Source organism: Corylus avellana, chromosome 6 (genome assembly GCF_965113065.1).
Source record: "Corylus avellana chromosome 6, dhCorAvel1.hap1.2, whole genome shotgun sequence".
Lineage (NCBI taxonomy): Eukaryota > Viridiplantae > Streptophyta > Magnoliopsida > Fagales > Betulaceae > Corylus > Corylus avellana.
This window is the reverse complement of record NC_142495.1, coordinates 27,864,544-27,886,036: the sequence shown is the minus strand read 5'-3', so window position 1 is coordinate 27,886,036 and position 21,493 is coordinate 27,864,544. Positions and strand designations below refer to the sequence as shown.

Below are 21,493 nucleotides of genomic sequence, written 5' to 3'. Positions count from 1 at the left end.
TTTCCAATCATCTTATGTTTAGTCAACTGCTCCATATAATCAATCTCTCAGAGGAAACAATTTTATATATTTAACATTGTTGGAAAAAGAAAAAAAAAATATTACACAAGGATTAAGTAAATACAACTGCTCCATTTCTCTGATAAGAAAATGGCCGGCAAATTATGCACTGCTACACGTTAAACAATTAAACAAACCATTAATTATGAAAGCAAAGGTGACAAAATTTTCACCATTAAATTAATATAAACAGAATCTTTGAGAAAACCACACATCTTCCTTCAATAGAGAAACAAGAAACAACACCCAAAAAAAGCAAAGAAAAGAAGAAGTTACTGGATTTATATGCAGCCATATGAACATGATGATCAGCTACTGAAAAATGCCAAGCAGTGTCAGCAAGAACTCAAATAACAAGAACAGAGATATTCTTCTTTCTTCTGTTGTAGAGATTCTTCAAATTCTTTCACATTTCTACAAACTACTAAGAGGGGCCTAGGCATGATCACCGCTCATAAATATGATATGTTAAAGCTATTACCTTGCTCGAGGATCTTCTTTTAAATACGTTCCTTGAGGTATAAATCAGTAGCTCTTGAGATACAAGAAGTATATGGGCAGGCAAGGTAAGCGATGCATTTGTTGTTCATCTCGGAATAAAATGAGCGGTTCCGCCGCCTAGAATTCAAGAATAGGTCTTTCATAGCATGATGATGGGCAGAAAGCAGCCAACATTCTGTTCCCCAATTAACCTGCTCAGCAAAACATATTCAACTATCAATATTAAGTTCACTTACCTAACCATCCAAAACAACGGCAAGATAACAGTAAGAAAGACAAATAATTTTTTTTTTCTTTAAAAGAAAAAAGGAGGAAGGGAAAACTAAAGTACCTTGACTTCGTGCATCAGAAATACAAGAACAAAATCTCATAGCAAAAAGGGGAGCAAGTCAACCACAGGAGAATCCCATGATCTTGACCTTCAATGAATTATTAGCAATCATGCCTCTAACTAGCTGGCCTCCAAGAAGAGAGTGCATAAAGAATTCGTCCCTTCCACCCCTGCAGCAGCCACTCACCATCTTCATCAATAAGAAAATCCTTATGGTAAGACGACTTTACCCTATCCTTTGACATGTTCACAATCTCCCGGTTCAAAGGGAGCGGCCTAAACCCAGCCCTCAGATTCCGGACCTGCCACTGCTTGTATGTCTCTGGCCTCTCAATTCTCTCTGAGCCCTCACACGCAATGACATTCATTGCCTCTCGCCCAAATATTTCCTTCTCAATCAGCAGCCTTTCTTCAATCTCACGGCTCACATTAGTCTCAAGCATATCAAACAGAGTAGAGTAGTGGAAGAGTGCCTCACGGAATCGTGTGATAAAGAAGGGTGCACTAAAAGCCCCATTCACGGTACCCAGTATGAAAACATCTGGATTCATCTTCTTAATCAGGTTCAAAACAATATCTCTTGGACTCTCCACCACCACCGTCTCATCAAGTACATTTCTTAATCTGAAAATACAGTTCACAACTAGCACGTCGTCACTGTCAAGTTTGAGATCCTCAATTTGGATGGTGTCCCACTTGTGTGCTATCGCACGGAACTCAAATGGAACATTAAAAGTCTCTGCATATTTTGCTAAGCGGCGACCTGTCTCCTCAACCCTTTCTGCTGGTCGGAAACCAGGTTGGGGAAGATCAATCCCGGTAATTCGAAGCTTAGGAGGTCCACCAGACATAGATGAGAGACGTTGTATGAAGGAAGGCCATTGGAAACCATAAAGAATACCAAATTCAACAATGTGGAGTCTTGTTGCTTTTTCAGCTAAACTCATAATTGTCTTATTAGAAAAGAAATTTGCGAGCTTCTTAAAAGGACATGCATCAAGAAACAGATGGTACGCCTTCAAGACATCGGCAGCTGATGTTAGCCTGCTAATGAGGGCAGTATAGATCTGAGTACCAGAACCAGCAATGCGTGCCTCAAGACCATTAGCAAAATAGTGGGCCATTCTCTGCATCCCATCCCCCGTGGGAGAAGAATGCTGTCTGATCTGCTTCAGTAGCTCATTAGTGCTCCTCTGGTCATTGGCTGCAACAGCCTGCGCACACAGTGTCAAGAGAGTTCTCAAATCCACCACATCCCTTTTTTTACCTTCCTTCTTCTTCCCACGGGCCTTTCCACCACTGGACCCTTTGGACTGACCATTCTGCAGCACATTCCCATTTTTCAAACCTTCCCAAAGAGGAGAATCGCCTTTTCCACAGTTTAATAAAACCATATCAAACATTTCTGAAGTCACAGTTGATTCCATATAGACTGCTGACTGCTTGTTACTCCTCCCTCCCTCTAAGTTCATATACTCAGGATGAGGATTCTTCTTTCCCCTCAACCCATCTGAGGAGTGCTGACCCTCATACTTCCCCTCTACCTTCACTACCTCCTTAGCATCTTCCTTCAACTCTTTAAATAACAAACTATTACTCTCAAAATCAACTATGAGACTATTTCCGTTGGGAAGAAACTTGCTTGCTTCGTCGAACCCTCTTTTAAATTGCATAGCAGACTCACTCTCACAAAATATTTCAGGAACTCTAAGAGTGCTGACTAGAGAATCCACAGACCCATCTACAACATTACCAGTGCTGAGTGACGAGCTATAGGATGACTGAGAAACAATACGTGATGAGCTGCATTCATCCAAAGAAAAAGTCCACCCAGTATCCACTAAGTTGTTACCATTAGTACTACTAGTAGTAGAATTATCATTGTGATTCCAAGCACGACTTTCATCTGGGGTTTCATGGTTTTGATCAACATAAGGTGGCAGGCCATGATAAGGTGTAGGAGAATACCTCTCTCCAAGGGCGGCCTCATACAATGATTTCTCGGTGGCTTGAAGCCAAGCTTCCTGAAACATGCAGGCCCTCACTTCCATATCTTCCTCCATAAGTATCTGGTTTATGTAACTCAAAACTACATCACTAAAATCACAGTCCTCATGGGAATCTCCCTCTGGGCTCAAACTTGAAGTCAGTTCCATATTGGTAGGGACTGGATCAGGTGGCAAGAGAGGAATTCTTGAATAGCTTTGATCAAGAAAGTTACTGTCCATTTTGAACCCGTTAATAAGATTCTGATTCGAGATCGCCAAAAGGGTCTCATCATCTGCTTCTAATCCATCGGCAGAACCATAGAATCCTCTAAAAGGTTGATCCATAGCCGTCTAGATTGTAAACATTCACAACTCTAAAACCCAAAAAGACTCACCTCAATACAATCTCATAAGTAACAGGGCACTTTCTGTCTCAATCTAAAACCCCGAGAAACATGAAAAAGACAATCAAACCTCACAAGTAAACAGAGCAATTTCTGTTTTCAAAGCCAAAAACCGAAATCCTGAGAAACATAAAAACAAAAACAAAAGCATGTGAAAATGGGTCAAGAAAAATGCTAACTTTGAGCAATAAATCGCATCGGAGACGCAAGTTTAACTTCATTCAACTACCAAACGAAACACAAGTATAACATGGAATCGAAGGAAATAGACAGTTAAAACAGATGAAAAAACAACAAATATTGATCACTGTACGCTACAGTTTCGGACCACACAGTTATTATCAAACTAAACACAAAAAGAATGATTCTTTTTTACACAAACAAAATCAATCATTTCTTGCATGACGTCAAATCAGCTGGAATATAAATTCTATGTACCTGAGCCAAACTTAGGGAGAGAGAGCGGGTGGGGGGGATTGGACAGCCTAAGCTCTTCTGCTGAAAGATTGGAAAGATGGCATTTTTAGACGAAAGAGTGAAAGCAAGGCTGCTATCTGAGGGTGATGAGGATTTGGGTGTTCCTGGGTGGAGGGGGACAGTCTCAGCCGTCGAAATCTCAGAGGCTTCATAGTGGTTTCTTGTTCCTTTAATGATCAAGTATATGTACCTGCCAACACAGGGGATTCTGTACACCTCTCCTGCTCCACACTTATTTTTTTCCTCTTTCTTTTTTCCTAGTACCCCTTTTTTTTTTTTTTTTTAAGTCAATTGAGAAAAGGTTACAAACTTAGGGAGGAAGGTTTTTTCCTTTTTGATCTTAATGTAAGAAATAATAGGGAACAATTAAAAATGCTTCCAAATACGAGATTGTAAGTGGTTTATTAGGCTAAAAGATATGAACCATAATTTACACTCTTAAAAACTTTATAAGCTTTCCAGCTATGAAAAAAATAGCAAGTTAATATTAATATCAAAAATAATGAAAGCAAAGTTTCAATCATTGAAGAGGTCTTGATGTTGAATGGCAAAAATGATGTCAATGGCATCCCCTTCAAGCAAGAGAGATCGAGCAGACACTAAGAGAGGCTTCTGATTGAGTGGCAAGAAGAATTGCTTGAGCTTCACCTAAAGCAGCATCAATGGTGGAAGATTTGAGTGTCATATACTGCTTTGATAGGACTATGGTTGTTTACTCTTGGCAGGATCTTGAACATGCTCTCTTACTCGTGATAGCTATTCAAAGCATATATATACTTTTTGAGTGATGTTATTTAATAGATTTTTGATAACATGTGCTTCAACTAGTTTTATTTGCTTTTCACTAACAACACTTATGGTATCAAGATTCCGCACTTTTTTCTTTTGGCGGTTCTACTCATCTATCAGTATTTTAGTACAACTTATAGGTTACACCCTCCGTAGTGTTTGACTCTAATATCAAGCGATATATATTTTAGATAAAACTCACCCTTAAAAGCGAACTTGCAAGATGAGAGTACCCAAAGACTTATCTATACATATTTAAAATTGAACTTAATCCTAAGTTGGAATATAAATTAAAATTATAAAGCACAAAAGGTTGTATAGTTATTATTGATTTGGATTTTGGCCATGCTGAGATGCTGACGACTTTTGTCTCTATATTCCCGCACTGATTTAGGAAAAGCCAAAAACCTTGTTAAAGTATATCTTGAAGAAAGAGTTTCTAGGTGTGCGGAGGTACAACACAGTTTTAGTATGCACGGGAAAACATAAATAAAAAAGATCAGATCTAAGCTCCATGTGAAAGCATGTTCTTCGTAAAGATAAAGAGAACAAACAAATTAAGAAAAACTTTAAGAGAACTTTTTTTTTTTTTTTTGCAATTTTTTAAAAGCGGCCCAATTTACAAGATTATAAACAGCAAATTTGGACATAAATTTCTTTTAAATTGAGTTAGTGTTTTATGTTTTTGATTGTTTCTTCATGTTATTTTAAGCATAATACAAATGTAGTTTTTCTATATCGTAAGTAATCTAAACAAATAATGTTAGAGCCAACTTTATAATGTTATATGGTGTTGGGACACTGCAATACATTATGAACTTGGACTCAAGCATTAGGGATTTGAGTGAAGGAGATTATGATATCCCGAATTGTGAAAATTAAGCCCTACATTTGGTGAATAGATTATGAAAACATGTCAGCAAGTCATGCATTGGTTGTGTACAAAGTGAAATTGAGTTAAATAAGTGATTCTAGAAAACGCTCATTGTAATTTTGACCGATCATTTTGGAGGATCATAGAGATATTGCTGACACGTGGCAATTGCCATCAAAACTAACCTAATAATTTGGTGTGGAACTTGGACACTACATAACAACATAGGCTACATAGCCTTATGAGGACATTAGGAATTGAAGGAAGAAAGATTGTCAATTATACAAGTTAAATTATAGGTGAATTAAAAATACATGTATATGTCTATGTATCGGTTTTGTATTATGTGAGGTTGGACTATATAAATAACTTTGCAAAGCTCTAATTATGTATATTTGAAATACAACACAAATACGATTAGCGTTTCTCTGAGTTGTACATCCCTGATTGCACGACTAGTCATAGGCTTTTAAGGCATGTTTGATTCATTTTTCAAAAGAGAAATGCTTATTTGCATTCTTTAAAAAAAAAAAAAAAAAAAAAAAAAAAAAAAAAAAAACTTGTTTGATAAAATAACTGAAGACATTTTTTAAGCTTTTTCTCTTTGGCTCTGAAAATAATAAAATTAATTTTAAAAAAAAACAAACAAATAGACCCTTTAAGTGTCCATCCATGTTAAGTCAAAAGTTCTGTTCGATTACCTAATTATAGCGATATCATTGTCATTGTTGGCTTTCGTTCTTTTTCATGCTTATTCATCAAGATAATGATATTCTTTCACTGAAGTTTTATTCATGCTGTCATTTTCATGGAGTTGTTTTGATTTCATCAGTCTTTGGTGTGACGTGCTGTCAAATAAACTTTCTAATATTTTATAGGAGTTATTAACCGCTCGTGTTTATTTTTCACAAACTTATTATAAGATAATCAATTTGTCAATTATTAGCAAGTTAAATGTGAAATATTTTTAAAAGAGCCTATACAAATATGAAATATTTTTTCCAAAATTAAATATTAAGATTAATTTGACATTTGGTAGTAGGACGGTGGAGACCGAGTCCAGTATGTGTCTAGTGAAACAAAATGCAGTGTTTAAAATAAAAAAAATAAAAAAAAAAAACCTCGGCAGGGTCTCAGACCAACAACAAATGAAAGAATCAAGGAAGATAATAAGATTTCTACAATTTCCAGTTCTGTTCTCTACACTTTCTACATAATATATTCATCAAACTGAATGAATTGAACTGAAAAAAACATTGTAGCTTCTGTTAGAATGTAACCTTATTCCATCAAATCATTTACAAATGCCAAGCTCTATCCACATGGGGAAAGGCAGCAATGAATCGAGTGAGTGGGAGAATATTACACGAAATTGAATAATTTGTACAATTTTCTTTTAGTTCCTGTCAACATTTCTCTTTTTTTCTTTCTACATCATCACAATTAGGTACACCTCCAACTCCAAGTCTATTTGCTTGTGGCCTCCATGATCTTCAGGGTTCCAGCCTGATGCTTTCCATGTTGCTTAGCTGGGTGTTGAGACCAGTAAGCATGAGCAGCCAAGACTCGGTCCAAGAGCTCTTGGGGGACAGGCTCTCCCCTTCTTTGTTGTGGGGCGATTCTTGCTGTGTGAACCAATGTTTTCCATTTGTCCTGCACAAAACCGCAAAGCGCATTATATAGCAAAAGTTGGAAGCTGGCAACAGCAAAGTTATATAACAGTTACGGCCCAAAACGACCCATGTAATCCTTATGCTTTCCCCCACAAGCACTGAATCCTGTGACACACTAGTCATTTACTCAAAAGTGAAGAGGAGCAAAAGAAAAGGCAGAGAGAGAGAGAAAGAGTTTCAAAGAACATAAATTTTCCTTAAAAACCTTGAAAGGATTTTATAACTCAAAAATAATAATGTTATAGAATGTTCAACTCAGCAAAAGCCATATCTTATGAGAATCAGATAAAAAATATGAATTTGGCACAGAGCATTTCACCTATGAATTCGTGTATCTAAAATGAGGACCCCTCTTGTCAAGAAATATTTTTCCATTCACACATATTATAAACCCCAAAAATATTTTACCTTCAAATCCACATAAGTTCGATGGTCTGCATTCTCAAAAGCACGCAATTTAACATCACGCCACCTGTGGAATTGGAAACCATTTAAAACGCTGAAGTTTCTTTGGAAAAAAATAAAGAACTCTCAATAGGAAAGCCAATAAGTGGGAAAGAAAATCACACCTCCCAGTTCCAAGTTCCTCAACTGCATGCACCAATGCTTCTACTTCTGACACAGAGAATGGTCTTCTGGTTCGACGCTGTACAAGTTCAGAATGCCTTGTTTTTTGGTTCAAGGGAGCCACAGCCAGTGCCTCCATGCTTATTGCTGGAAGAGCAACTAGCGCTTTGGAATCTGATGTCGTTTTGTCAGTTGTGTCAATATGGGAGGAAACTGTATCATTATTACTCTCAATGTGGTTACCCGAATAGGTCAGTGGAGGAGAGTCAGCTAAGGGATCAGAGATCCCCAATTCTAAAACTGGATTTCCTGGGGAGCTGGAAAGATAGAAATATAATACAAGCTTTAGTAAGATTTAAAAAAAACACACACACGCACACTTATAATGCATTATGCAAAAACACCAACGATTCTCAATTCCATAGAATTGAACTCAAGCCAAAACTATCAACCCATTCAAAAATGTCAAAACTTAGGCTGCTTTTGTTATCAAAATATCATAAAAAGACAATCATGAATCATGGTGAGGAACCTGTTCTATTTTGATGAGCAAAAAATTTAGGCCACATGATAACTAATAAAAGTTAACTTTCCTGAACCATTTGATGCTACGAAACAAAGAGCACACTAATTCTTGTTGCATTTTTGAATGTCCAACCCACTCAAATGCATATAAGAAATAAGGGTCAGTAGCCAACACTGGTTCCACCAAAGTGGGGTCCTAAGAGAAATGGCTTGCATAAAGTCCTCCCGACCCTTTAATAATTTTTGCATGAAGTAACCACGCTCAAGACTCAAGCCCGCACACTAGTGCTTAGCAGTCCAAGACTCTACATTGCACCAGACAATGGCCCTCAAAGATCCCTATCAAAGTCACACTTAAATGGTGTCTTAATAGGGGTAGCTTGGATATGGCCATACTTCAGAATCTTTGTAAGAGATGATAGGTGAAAAAAAATAAAAATAAAAAAGAAGTTAAAATTTAAGCAAAGTAAGGAAAAAAGAAATTGATGACCATTTGGGCTTTAAAATAATAACAAGTGATCAAGCAATGCAAATACCAACTCTGACAAAGGGTTTTGCAAAAAGCGCGTTTGAATTACCTGGTTAAAAGTTGAGATGAGTCACATGTTAACAGAGGAGGGAGATCATCAGAGCACATAGGTGGAGAAGTTTGCACTGTACTGGGCTCTAATGTGAAACCAAGGGAATCCAGATTGTCTTTACAAGAAATTCCTGTCTGCAATAGAGTTCTGTTATCATCCCTAACCTTCCTCCCTTGAAGAAGAATCCCAACATGTAATCCACCTCCAAGTATAGCAGTTACAGCTTCCATAACGGACCTCTACAAAGAAGTAATACAATACGATTATGTGATGTAGAAGGCAATAAAAAAAGTTGCACTTAGGAAGATTTAACTGAAGACCTATTACCAGCGCAACAGACAAGCAATTGCCCCCATCACTGAAAAAAGAGTCATAGGAAATACAAGGGAAAGTAAAAAAGATAAAAACAATAGATCTGTAAAGCATTTATGCTTATATCATATTACAGAAGACTTTAGCATGTAGCCTCGTCACTTCAGATAAAGGGCTGAGCAAAGCAGTTGGAGAGCCTTAAAAAGAAAAATAGTGTGGTTGTCATTGCAATGTGCAGCCTTGACAATATAACTCTTTTTCATGATTTGGGCTAAGTAGAATATGATTGCCAAACTGAAAAGAAAAGAAAAGACTTGACGCTTTAATACCTTCAATGAACCAACAGTGGCAGTTTCTGGGACATCAATATAAAGATCTGGTACCCTGAAGGACTTAATGCTAAACTTAACTGTGCAGAAAAAACATACAACACATAAGAACCTCAGGGATACCAGAACAAAATAAAATGAAACGAGTGAATATACATCAAACAACCAAATGTTCTAGTACCGTGAGAATCCTTGGAGTGGAAGGGTGCTTGATGACCCATAACTGAAGATGATACCTTATTTGCTGCACAAAAGAAATTGCATTTATTCAGAGCCACTATTGAAGACCACAAACACCACATCCCAACAGTAATAAGAAACACAAACAGATTAATAAAGTGGAAAAGGACCTCCATGCAACATTGCAGCAGAGGTGGTCTTATCTTCAGTCATTCCTTTCTCGGGTGAATTAGAAACACTTTCACTACTGAACCCACCATCAGAAATCACTACTGAGCTTTGGTCAAACATTTTCCTCCTCTTAAAGAGAATGTCACGCTGACATCTTTCACGGCTACAAAAGGTTTTCCTCTTGCGATAAAGAGGTTTTAATCCCCCATCTACAAATGCAGAAATCATTAACTTCATTATAAGATAAGAATGGTGAGAATCAAATATACTTGAAACACAAGCATAGCATAAATATGAAGCATAGTATGTTCAAACCATTAGTCAGCTGCTTACCAGATCTAGATAGTTCACAATCCTTCAATTTTGGAGCTACTTTCCAGTATTTGGAATTAAGCAACTTCCTTATTCTTCGGTCTGCAATTCGTGGTGGAGGCCTAGAAGCCTTTATTTTGGTGCTAGGTTTAAAGCACCTAGATAAATTTTCGTCATCATCTCTACTAACTAACATAATATCATTCCTATGCCCGGAAAAACAAGCATCAGGAACAGGGTCCTGTCGCAATGGCAACTTGACATTACTGTCAGAGTCAATCGCTGCAGGAGATTTTAGAGAGGAGTCCATTGGCTCCTTTGAACAAAATGTATTAACACCTTCAGTTTTCAACCCCTCAACCTCTTGTTGTCTTTGAATTTCATTCTTTACATTAGCATCACAAGACTCCCCAAAATGAGGGTAGTCTCCCTCCGCTTTACTAGAATAGTTTCCAAAATCAGTCTTGCTTTTGCAGATTACAGATTTCACATCCCCACTGACTTTCTGTGAGCAGTCAGAGTTATTAATGATAGAATTGCGTTCCAAAACATCATCACTTTCAGCATGTGAAAATTCCTTCAGAATACACTTAAGATTGATGTTTTGTGAGGCCAGCTCAGAGGCCAAAGAACTGTCTCCACAACTTCCCTGAGTCCACCCTGCCATGAATGGTTTATCCCTATCTTGTTGTTCCCGTTTAACATCTTTGCTAGTGGAAGGCTGATCATTTCCTTCAGATGCATTACTAGAAGCAGAACTTTCGCTTTCCTGCAATAACTTGCCAGCTATAGATGCCAGCAATTCAAATGCACAGATTTGACTATCCTCAACTGTCTTCTTATACAGACCCCTCCTCTGAAACCAATAACCAAGATTTACAGAGTTAGAACTAGAGTTGGGCACATAGAATAATAGAAAGACTAGAATTGCAATAAATGCTTACTCGAACAGATCTGGGAGCTCTAGGTATAGCAGGGACCTGGAAGCCATTAAATCCATGATCTAACCTCTTCTTAAACACCATAGCTTAGACATACGTGGCAATAGAAACACATTAAACACGAAGAAGCCTCACCATCCAGATCCTCCTCACTGCCACCAAATCCCTAAAAAAAGACCCATTGTCAACACAATTCTCACTAGTTCACCATGACAGAATCTTACTAGAGTAAATTCCTAGGATTCCTATCAGTAACCACAGCCAGATAACTCTGGCATATTGAGTCTGATTGATTTAAAACAAAGTTCTGTAACCAAGTCAAAATAGGTTTAAATATAATGTTTTTCTCCTTCCATCCAGACAAATTAATTGAAAAATATATTGATGCAAGAATTTTAAACGATCTAAAGGACTTGAGGTTCAATGCAATGGTAATAAAAGTCAACATTAGCAATCCAAGTTAGAAGGATTAGGTATGGCGCAAAATTGGAGGTTACCAATACTTTTGCTGCAATATATGTGTGTGAGAGCTTGTGTTTGTATCTATGTACTGTAATTCCTTAGCAATCAAACGATTCCACGATAGATCCACATCACAGACATTATAATATCAATTATCAGTTCCAAAAGCAAACCGGAGATCAAATTCCAGGTAGTTAATGAAGATTTCAATCAGTGGCATAAAACCGGGCCATCCAATTTGGAAATGGAGGCCCAAATTTCAAATTCATATCGGTTGCTTAATATAGCAATAAAACTTGAATTCCATAAACCTGAAATCCAGAACGTGGTAATTCCAGAAATCAAGGACAACGTCATCAAGTTCAAAAGCTTGGTATAGTTACATTATATTAAACGCGTAAAAATCGATATTAAACAAGCCAATTCCAATTTTCAACGTCTTTTTGCTTCACAACTACGTATTCGTAACCAAAACAAATCAAAGAGAATTTCGTAACCAAATCAAACACGGAAACGTGTCGAGTTCAAATTCCAAATCAAACCCGATTCAACACCACCAAACGCAGCCAAACTCTCACGATCCGATCCCGATCTCCACCACAATTTCAAATCCAATACAATTCCCCAGAACCCAAATGATCAGACAGCAAGTAAAACTATGACACAGTTTCCAAGAAATTCAACCAAATCACATCCCGAGAAACCCAGAACAACAAGATCACAACCCAAATTCAACGAACCAAAACATCACAATCCCATACAAACTCAATCAACTCACCTCTTGGAGATCGATTTCCGGTTCAAGTTGTTTCTAAATTCCGTTAACAGCTTCTGTTGAAAAAAATGCAATTCCGAAGAAGAAGAAGAAATGAAGAAGAAGAAATAAAAACACCCCCCAAGATCATAGATTTCCCGCAAATGCAAGAAGATCCATCAATCGGAATTCAATTCACGATAAACGAACAAACACTTTTCAATTCCCTCTCTTTCTCTCTCTAAACTTCTCTTTTTCTTTTTTTTTTTCTTTTTTCTCAAAAACCCCCTAAAGGGAAAACAGTAGCTTAAACCCCTTAAATTATTTATAGTGGAATTATCTTACAGTTTCGTGTCCACACAACCGAACAAGCCGGTAACCTGGCATTGTTGTTCCGGAAATAGCCGGTTGCCAAAACCCCCGACTCCTCTCTCTCTCCTCCTCTTTTAGACCAGTTCTCAACCCCTTATTATTATTGCACTGGATAGGTTTCGCCACGTGGAGTGCCTGCTGGCTGTACGAAACCTCTCCCAGGTTTCTGTATATTTTTGGGGAGAAGGGTATATCCTCAGATTCCCATCTCGTCTTTATTTATACTTGTTTTAGTGGTCCCACTAACTGTTTTTATATCTTCCACATAAATTTAAATTTGAGTGTTTTGTGATTTAAATGGCTAATCCTTTGGGAAAAAAATGAATACAACATTTAGGGTTTGTTTAGAATTGCGTTTGAATGATCTAAAAGTACTTTTAACACTCAAAAAATTCGTTAAACAAAAAAAATACTTGTTTGATAAAAAAATTAAAAGCGTTTTTAAGGGTAAAAAAACTTAAAAATACCAAAAAGTACTTGTGACAAAAGCTTAAAAATGAAGTTTTTGTCCAAAAACTCTTTTTAACTTAAAAACTTTATTTATCAAACGTAATTTCAAACATGCTCTTATTTGATTAGTTAAGTATATCCAATAACTAATAATTTGTCCCATATACTAATCGAGGTAGGGAAATGATTGAGTTTTTTGTTCGAATTGAGTTTGATGATTTTTTTTTTAATTTAGTTTATTAAATTGAACTCTAAAAACATATGTCAACTTAATAGATTAAATTAAAGGAATTTCCTTGAACCGAGTTCGAAGGAAAACTGAGCCCCTATATTATTGGTGCAATTTTAAATCCTTAGCTCTGGGTGTTAAATTTTTTGTTTTCTCTCCTACAAAACAAAAACATTAAAAGACAACTCAAACACAAAACATTCCTAAAAACACAAAATCAAGCAAATATAAGCCTCTATTTGTTAATGTGTTTGGCACGTGTTTTTTGTTTTTAGTTTAAAAAAAGATGTCTATGTGACATAAATAAATAAAGAAGTTGATCGGCTGGAACCACACCTAATGAAGCGGAGATCACTGGTTCGAATTTTCCTCCCCCTCTTGTGTGGGCATGTCAAAAAAATAAAAAATAAATAAATAAAGAAATATATATATATAATGATTTGTTGGTTAAATTTTAATACATATGTTTGTTGTTATTAAGAAACATGGAATGAAAACGGTTAGGGTTGGATATTGTCGAGTTAATTGGACTTTGCATAGAATATGTAATGAAATATAAAATTAAGAGTAATAAATAAATAAACGTTTAACAAATTCGTTTAATTACTAAACTAAGTGTGCATTTTTAAACCAAATTGCAATTTTTGAGTGTTTGGAATTGCGATTTTAAAAACATAAATTTTAAAATCCTGAAAAATTTATGTGCGATTTTAACATATTTTACTAAACGTCTGTACGATTTTAAAAAGTAGCGATTTTAAAAACACAATTTTTAAAATCGCACTTATTGAAATCGCATTATCAAACAGGCTTTAAGTGTGCAATTCATATCAAACACATTAACATATATATGTCAAGGAAACTCAACTTTTGGAATATCATTTATGATAGATTAATCCAAGAATTCTCTACAAGGAAAATTACTACTTAGAGAGAGAGAAAAAAAAAAAAAAAAAAAAAAAAAAAGGTCAATAAAATATTTGGTTGGGACCACGAAAAGAATTAATATATTTAACTAACAAATTTTTTGGGTTCCCTATCTTAGATGGTGTATTGAATCAATGGTTTATAATTGGGGCGACGTTAATATTTTGATAAATCGAATGGACCACGTTAATGTAATCTGGACACCAAAAGATTTGTTTGGAATTGCGAGTTTAAAACATATAATTTTAAAAATAACAATATCATTTAAAAATACAACTTTTGAAAACATAATTGAAGTGTTTGGTAAAATTGCGATTTAGCGATTTGAAACACCTTTGGCTTGCAAATTTTCAAACCCAAACACAATTAAATGTTTGATAAAATCACAGTTTGACATTTTAAATTGTAGTTTAGCCTTTTAAAATTGTATGTTTTTAAAAACACACCCATTTGCATTGGATTTGAAAATACAAAATTTTTATATGTTTTTAAATCACAATTTTTTAAAACACACTTCAAAACAATACATAATGCTCCTAAATTGTTAAAGGATATATGAAAGATTTTGTTTTTTGTTTTTTTGTTTTTTGAAAAAAGGGATTGTTAAGGGATAATCATTGATCCAAACAAATTAAGACGGTTAGATCCTTAATCCTTAGAATTGTAATAGGAAGAGTCTCATGGTCTATCACCTAACTTTCCTGATAGAATATTTTAAAAGTATTGCATTAAAAAAAAAAAAAAATGAAATAGTGTTTTGATGTAATTTATTAAATATTTTGTGTTTGAAGTTGTTTTTAATACTTTGTTTTGAAAATAAAAAAATAAAAAGGAGTTAGAAAACGCTTTAAACAAAAGCCACTTATTTTATTTGAAAAACAGACTTATTTTATTAGATCCAAAATATTTATTGCACCATCGCCCCCACAACACACCATGGCTTGTTTGGTTTGCGAAATGTGTATTTCATTGGGAAAGTGAACAGTTATTACTGAAAATGGAAGATATTGGAATTGAATAGTTATTCTAATGCTTTAGTTTGGTAGTAACATATATTTCATAATTGAAATTGAACTAAAATTACTAAAAAAACCCATTTGATTTCTAATTTTTCCAAATCTCAAATTAAAAAAAAAAAAAAAAAATTGGTTAAGACCACCCCCGATGTGAATCGGGGTGGCTTAGTCTCACCAAGGGTGGCTTGACCACTCCCGATGGCCCTGGGGGTGGCCGCGCCACCCTAGAGGGCCTCACTGGTCCATTGCGAGGCCCTCCGGGGGTGGCAAAGCCACCCCTAGGGCCTTCTATGCCCACATGATTTTTTATTTTTTATTTTTATTTTTTTAAGTTTGAAAGAAAAAAAAAAAAGTAGTTTTTTGAAAAACCATGTCCTTCCCATAAGGAATAGCTATTCCTCTCATTTTTTAGAGGAATAGCTATTCCTGTGTGGATGAGATTAGTCATTCCTATGGGAATAACTATTCCGATGAATAAACTTATATCAAACAAAAGAATGACTATTTCATGAGAATAACCATTCTATTTCAATGGTCTATTCCGCAAGTCAAACAAACATGTTTGTAGAATATGCGAACGCACCTCTCTGTTTCAAGGTGTCACATGGAATTACTATAGAATATTTTTATTTTTAATCTCAAGCGTTCATTTTTATTTCATTAAATTTTGAAATTATAAATTAACCCGTGTTTACATTTATACATGTCCACTAGATTATAATCGCACAATTGTTTGATATTATGTTTAAACGAGCCTGATGACTGCTGAAATATCATAACTAATCTCCATAAATTAAATAAAATTTTAATTTAATGCCATTCAAGCAACCTATCACTAACTTGTGAAATACAATTAAAGAAATTTTGCAAACTCCCTAAGAAGTCAATTCGTAAAAGATTAAGAATCGGTTATTGCTAGCTAAATAATTAATTTTACAACTTATTATTTTTTTTTTAAAAAAAAAAATTGTGATTTAACATGATTGGTATGCACAGTAAAAATGAAAATAACCACTATAAGAAATGAGTAAAAATGAAAATAACCACTATAAGAAATGCACAGTAAAAAATGAAAATAACCACCATAAAAAATTAATCATGATTTGGAGTTGCATCGAATTTTTTGAAGGCGATTCACTGGGGTAGAAAAGGGTGACAGATGGGACGTGAGCATGGAAGCTGACGTAGACGGTGTATGTGTGGATATGTTCTGTCAAGTGTCAGCCATGCATGGAGTAGTGGCAGTGGGATAAGCCAAAGAAAGTCCGACGGCGTCAGTTACAAGGGATTTGTGGAGTTTTCTTTTTCTTTTTTTTTTTTTTTTTTTACTTTACTTTTTTATGTGGTACATAGAAAGCGTACAACTACAAGGTACCGACAGTATCAAAGAAAGAAACAAGCGGCTCAAACTCATTCTTTCTTCCCGGTTGTCCCGTCAAAACTGTCTGCATTACTTTACAATAAGTGTTGGACACGCATTCTTCAAGGAAGAAGAATATAACAGTTCCGTTTGATAATGCCTTGGTTGTTTTTTTTTTTTTTTTTTTTGGTTTGACAAAAATATTTATTTTGACTGATTTGTGAGTATTCTATATATTAGATTATTTGTCAAAATAAAAAATAAAAGAGAGAAAGAAAGAAGTTTGGCAAAGCTTCATTGAAAGAGATGTAGGAGATATTCCTGTTCTACTATGGTTGATATGAGAGGCGGAATTGGAATATTAGGAGGTTGGATAAAATTAAAAAATACATCATTGACATTTCTAAAATTTTGTGAGGATTAAAGATCTTAAAGGCAGGGGTGATTCTGTCCAGGGCTGATCTGTTGTACTACATGTTAAGCTTGTTAACGTCGGGTATAAATATAATGAATCAATGACCCGCAATGACGCTGTGAGTATGGTCGAACCCACGGTCACACTGTAGGTCTGGCCGCCTTCATTGGATGCCAAGTGTTGTTTAGATTCTGCATGTCAAAATTAATTAATGGGTAGGGATGGAATCCAACTGTGTCTGGTCTGGTGGGGGTTGGGGGTTTGGGCTTGGGTTGTTCACCCCATGACCAGTCATCGTCGAAAATAAGGACCTTATCTTAACATTTAATGGTAATTTCAATGAGATAGGCTTTACCCACTTTATTGGTAGAAACGAGGTATTGTGTTTATTTGGATGAAAAGAAGCCCATTCCTCTTCATTGCCATTACGGAACAATGACATATGACAGATTAATGGCATTTGGATAAAAAATGAATAGTTTGAATTTAAAATTTCAAAAATTAAATTTTTTTAAGAATTTCAGTAGATCTGATTACTTCATGGACAAATTTTAGAACTATAATTTTTATCAATTCAGTCGGTTCCAAAATATATGTATTTTTAAAAAATGCATTTTAGAATTATATGCTTTTTGAAAAAAGATTATATAATAATAGTGATGGGGTCAACCATTAATTGGGGTATGCATCACAATTCACTAAACAAACCACACTTATATTGCTTCATGCACAACGTTAAATCAATAAGATCAATCTGTATGACGTGGCCTGATTAATTGGTGGCTGTGTCGGTTGTCACCATAATGATTAGCAATAAGATTTATGTCAAACATGCATGTGACATAAGATCCCTCGTTTATCAACTTTGTCAAAAAAATTGAGTTGGTTAAAGTAGTAAGCATTGGATGAGATAATTCTATTGCCAAAAGATTACTGCAGACTCAATTTGCTAAATTGGCCCATGAAAATATTTGAGTTGACATATCAACTTAATCAACCGAGTTAGATGAAATTTCTTATGGTATACCACACAATAAATGCTTTATAAGCAAGCTTTCCCAGCATGCCAATCAGCCCAAGCTGACCCATCTTCAATAAATCTCAAAGCCAACTTACTATTAACGAAACCCTATAGGTTGGCAGAAACACACTTTATCTAGCTAGGTTGAATGAGCAATGACGCCTAATCTAGGCCGGTCAGACTACGCCTGATTTGAGTTGGTCGGAATCAATCCGATTGGGCAGACGCTAGATTCAACCCAACCCATCTTCAATAAAAGCTCCAAGCCGACCTATTATTAACGAAACCCTATAGGTTGGCCGGACAAACAACCACACCTGATTTGGGTTGGTCAGACCCAATCTGATTAGGCAGATGTCCAGCCTAATTGATGAGTGCTTGGGGCATAAATATAGGTTACATTTACCATATCTCAAACCCTGTCACCTAGATCACTGACATTATGTTTTACTTATTTTTTTAAGTTATGACATTTTGTTATATTCGAGAAATGATAAAAATGTATGTTCAATCAAGTGGGGATCATATAATCAAATTATGTTAGCTCATGAACCACTCCATCAATCGAAAGAGTACATAAAAACACTCCATATATATAAGAGAAAAAAATTGAGTCATCAAGAGGTATGTTCAATCTTAATCACACACTTTCCTTCATCGAAGTGAATTATGACCTAAGTATCGGAGTAACCACCATTGAAGATTAATTTCCCTTATTCTATAGATGCTCTTAATCAAGAATTTGGCTTACAATCGTTTCTTCACCAAAAAAAAAAAAAGCCCCTTTGCTTTTTTACTTTATAGGCTTTAATTAGTTACATGTTTTTGGCAATATCCGGTGACAATGAGTAAGAATAAAGTTATGATGAACTCAACAATAAATTTTCCAACTTTTGGAAAACATTAAGATTTAAAAACCAGCTCATGGCTCGAGAATGCAATGTTAGAAAAGGCAGTGAAGTATTTACAGCCAAACAAAGGGAATCTTCGAGACGAAAATTGACATAAAAAATGTGTATGAATTAATTAAAGAGAAGGTATCTGTATTGATGCAGCAGCATGTTCTACAAGTAAAGCTTCCACGCCCACTAATAACAATCAGCAAGATGGACAGAAAATTAGAAGAAATATCTCTGTGTGTGTGTGTGTGTGATTTGTATTTTGTAGAGGGGCTCTCAAAACAGCATGTGATAGCGTGTGAATACAGCATGCCTATGTTTGCTCCGCCAGCTAGCTGTCCCCCTGAGAGATCTAAAACTCTTTAAAACTAACGATGAAACGTGAGGGATAAGGTTGGGTACGGTGGAGTGTTGGAGCATCTTCCTCAATTTTTTCTATTTTAGCTATTTTTTTAAAAAAAAATTAATTACTCGCTTTTTAAAAGAGTATTGTCATACAATTGAAACAACGGGAAATTGAAAAGCAACCTTTGATTAATATGGGTGATGTATAATGGGAACAGTTGAATATATATATATATATATGGAGGAGGAATAATTAAGCAGATTTGAGTGTGAATAAAATGGATTTGGCTTAACTTGCAAAGGATTAAGGATTTGACTTCCATTTTTAAGTGTAGTTTGTGGTGGATTTAATAAGCTATTAGTTGCTTGTAATTGAAGAAAAACTATTACATAAAATGTTAAATTGGTAGACTTTAAGAGCCCATGGTGTATTTAATCAAAACTCACATGTTATATTGTTCTACTTTCAAACTTCATTCCTAACTAGTTTTAGGTTAGGTAGATGAGGTTGACAAAAATAATTGGATCTTCTCCTGTAATGGGTCTTGCTATTTCAACATATAATATTCAATAATTGTACCATTTGAAACCTTCACCAAGATTTTATATCACTAAAAATGGTGATACTCATTATTTTTGTTGGGGTCTTAAGTGCAACTTCTGAAAGAAGTGGATATGACAATAATGCCAAGTATGATAGCTACCCATAACAGATTTTAATTTCAAGTAATTTTCTATGGAAAAAGTTTTCCATTGAATTGGGTGGAAAAAATTCCTCCAACCTAATTTATTAAATTGTTTTTGTAATTCTTAGAGCACATGATTCACTACGGCATTCTTAAAATTTATGTGAAAAATCTTCTATTATATGGACATATATCATATGTTAGAATAGTTTTGTTTGTGTTGGACACTAACAAATTCACACCTACAAAAGAAAAAAGAAGTAGATGGCAAGAGGGTAATAGCGAGAGATAACTCCGATGTTTAAACGTAAGTGATAAATTGTTAATGCACAGAATTTTGCGCATGAGACCAATGGCTTGGGAATGAATTTCATTCTATGCCCATATGGTACTTTCGGGCTTGTGGGTCAATGTCAGAATTAAATGGGCTTGGTGTCTGGGTTATGTAAGCTTGCCAGCTCATAACTCAAAATCACATGTTCTATTAATCTTATTAAAAATATATGTGAGAATCACATGCTTTAATCATAGATGTCAATTTAATCAACTGACTCAATCTGGAAAAAAAAAAAATAATTATTTTCATCAATAAGAAGAAAAGAAATTGCTAACAGAGGATGTGAAGTTCCTTTTTCCCTTGACTTATGGAAAAGAACTAATATTGAAATCTTTGAAGGATGCCTGTTCACTTTCTATTGGTCTAATTTATCGCAAAGTTTAAGCTTCACTCATTTTTCAACATACAGAAGATATCTACGTTTTCTATATACGAATCATATTTAGCTATAGTGTCTCAATATTATTGAGTGAATATTATGTACGAGGGTTGTTTGATAAAATGTTTCATAGACATTTTGCCTGCTTCCTATATCTTTCTTTCCACTTTTGTGAGTTTGCCCAAAACAGATAGATCTAGTACCACCCCCGAATTGGATCCGAACCCATTTTAAGTTGACTCAGGAATGGGATTCTAATTTCTTCTATGTCAGACCCATAAACTAGTGTCCCATTTGGGCCTTCTTTTTTAGGCTTAACCCAAACCGGCCCAAAATGGCAAGAAGTAGGTGAACCATTTTTTTTAATAGGAATGAATGAGAGTGGCATCAGGCATGGATTATTTGCTTCTACTAGTAGGCAGTAGCAGGCTGGAATATTGAAACTATAATTGAAAGAATAATTACATAGTAAAATTGAAAAAAATGGGAAGAAGTAAGAGTTCAGTTTCTGAAACCTAAGTGTAATAATGCCTTATTATGCCTTGAGGATTGTTGCATTCATTCTTCTCAACACGAGTTTAAGAAGGAAATTGATAGAAAACCACAAATTAAGCTACTTGAGAATGTGGATGACCCTATCATTTCTAATTGTATTGAATACCGAGAGGCTCTCAAGTCTCATCCGTATATACTACTAGACCAAGCTTTCTCTTAAGCAAAAAGCAAGAACTATGGGTGCATCATTCCCTTCGAGATCATTTTGCTTCTCATGAATTATATTGTTCACAGTAAAAAAAAAAAAAAAAAAATTAATTATAATGTTCAA

General features: G+C 35.2%; 2 protein-coding genes across 2 annotated transcripts; both read right to left on the bottom strand.

Moving 5' to 3' along the window:
- Window positions 1-311: 311 nt before the first annotated feature.
- Window positions 312-3,940, bottom strand: LOC132188631 (scarecrow-like protein 14). Its single transcript, XM_059603144.2, has 3 exons — window positions 3,723-3,940; window positions 893-3,404; window positions 312-752 (listed from the first exon to the last, which is right to left on the bottom strand). Exon 2 carries the CDS (start codon window positions 3,223-3,225, stop codon window positions 1,009-1,011), a length of 2,217 nt encoding a protein of 738 aa, XP_059459127.2. The 5' UTR covers window positions 3,226-3,404; window positions 3,723-3,940; the 3' UTR covers window positions 312-752; window positions 893-1,008.
- A 2,888-nt stretch (window positions 3,941-6,828) lies between these two features.
- Window positions 6,829-12,508, bottom strand: TBP1 (telomeric DNA binding protein 1). Its single transcript, XM_088517117.1, has 9 exons — window positions 12,256-12,508; window positions 11,019-11,167; window positions 10,096-10,930; window positions 9,762-9,971; window positions 9,593-9,655; window positions 9,412-9,491; window positions 8,768-9,009; window positions 7,667-7,981; window positions 6,829-7,077 (listed from the first exon to the last, which is right to left on the bottom strand). Exons 2-9 carry the CDS (start codon window positions 11,097-11,099, stop codon window positions 6,918-6,920), a joined length of 1,986 nt encoding a protein of 661 aa, XP_088373243.1. The 5' UTR covers window positions 11,100-11,167; window positions 12,256-12,508; the 3' UTR covers window positions 6,829-6,917.
- Between the last annotated feature and the right edge of the window lie 8,985 nt (window positions 12,509-21,493).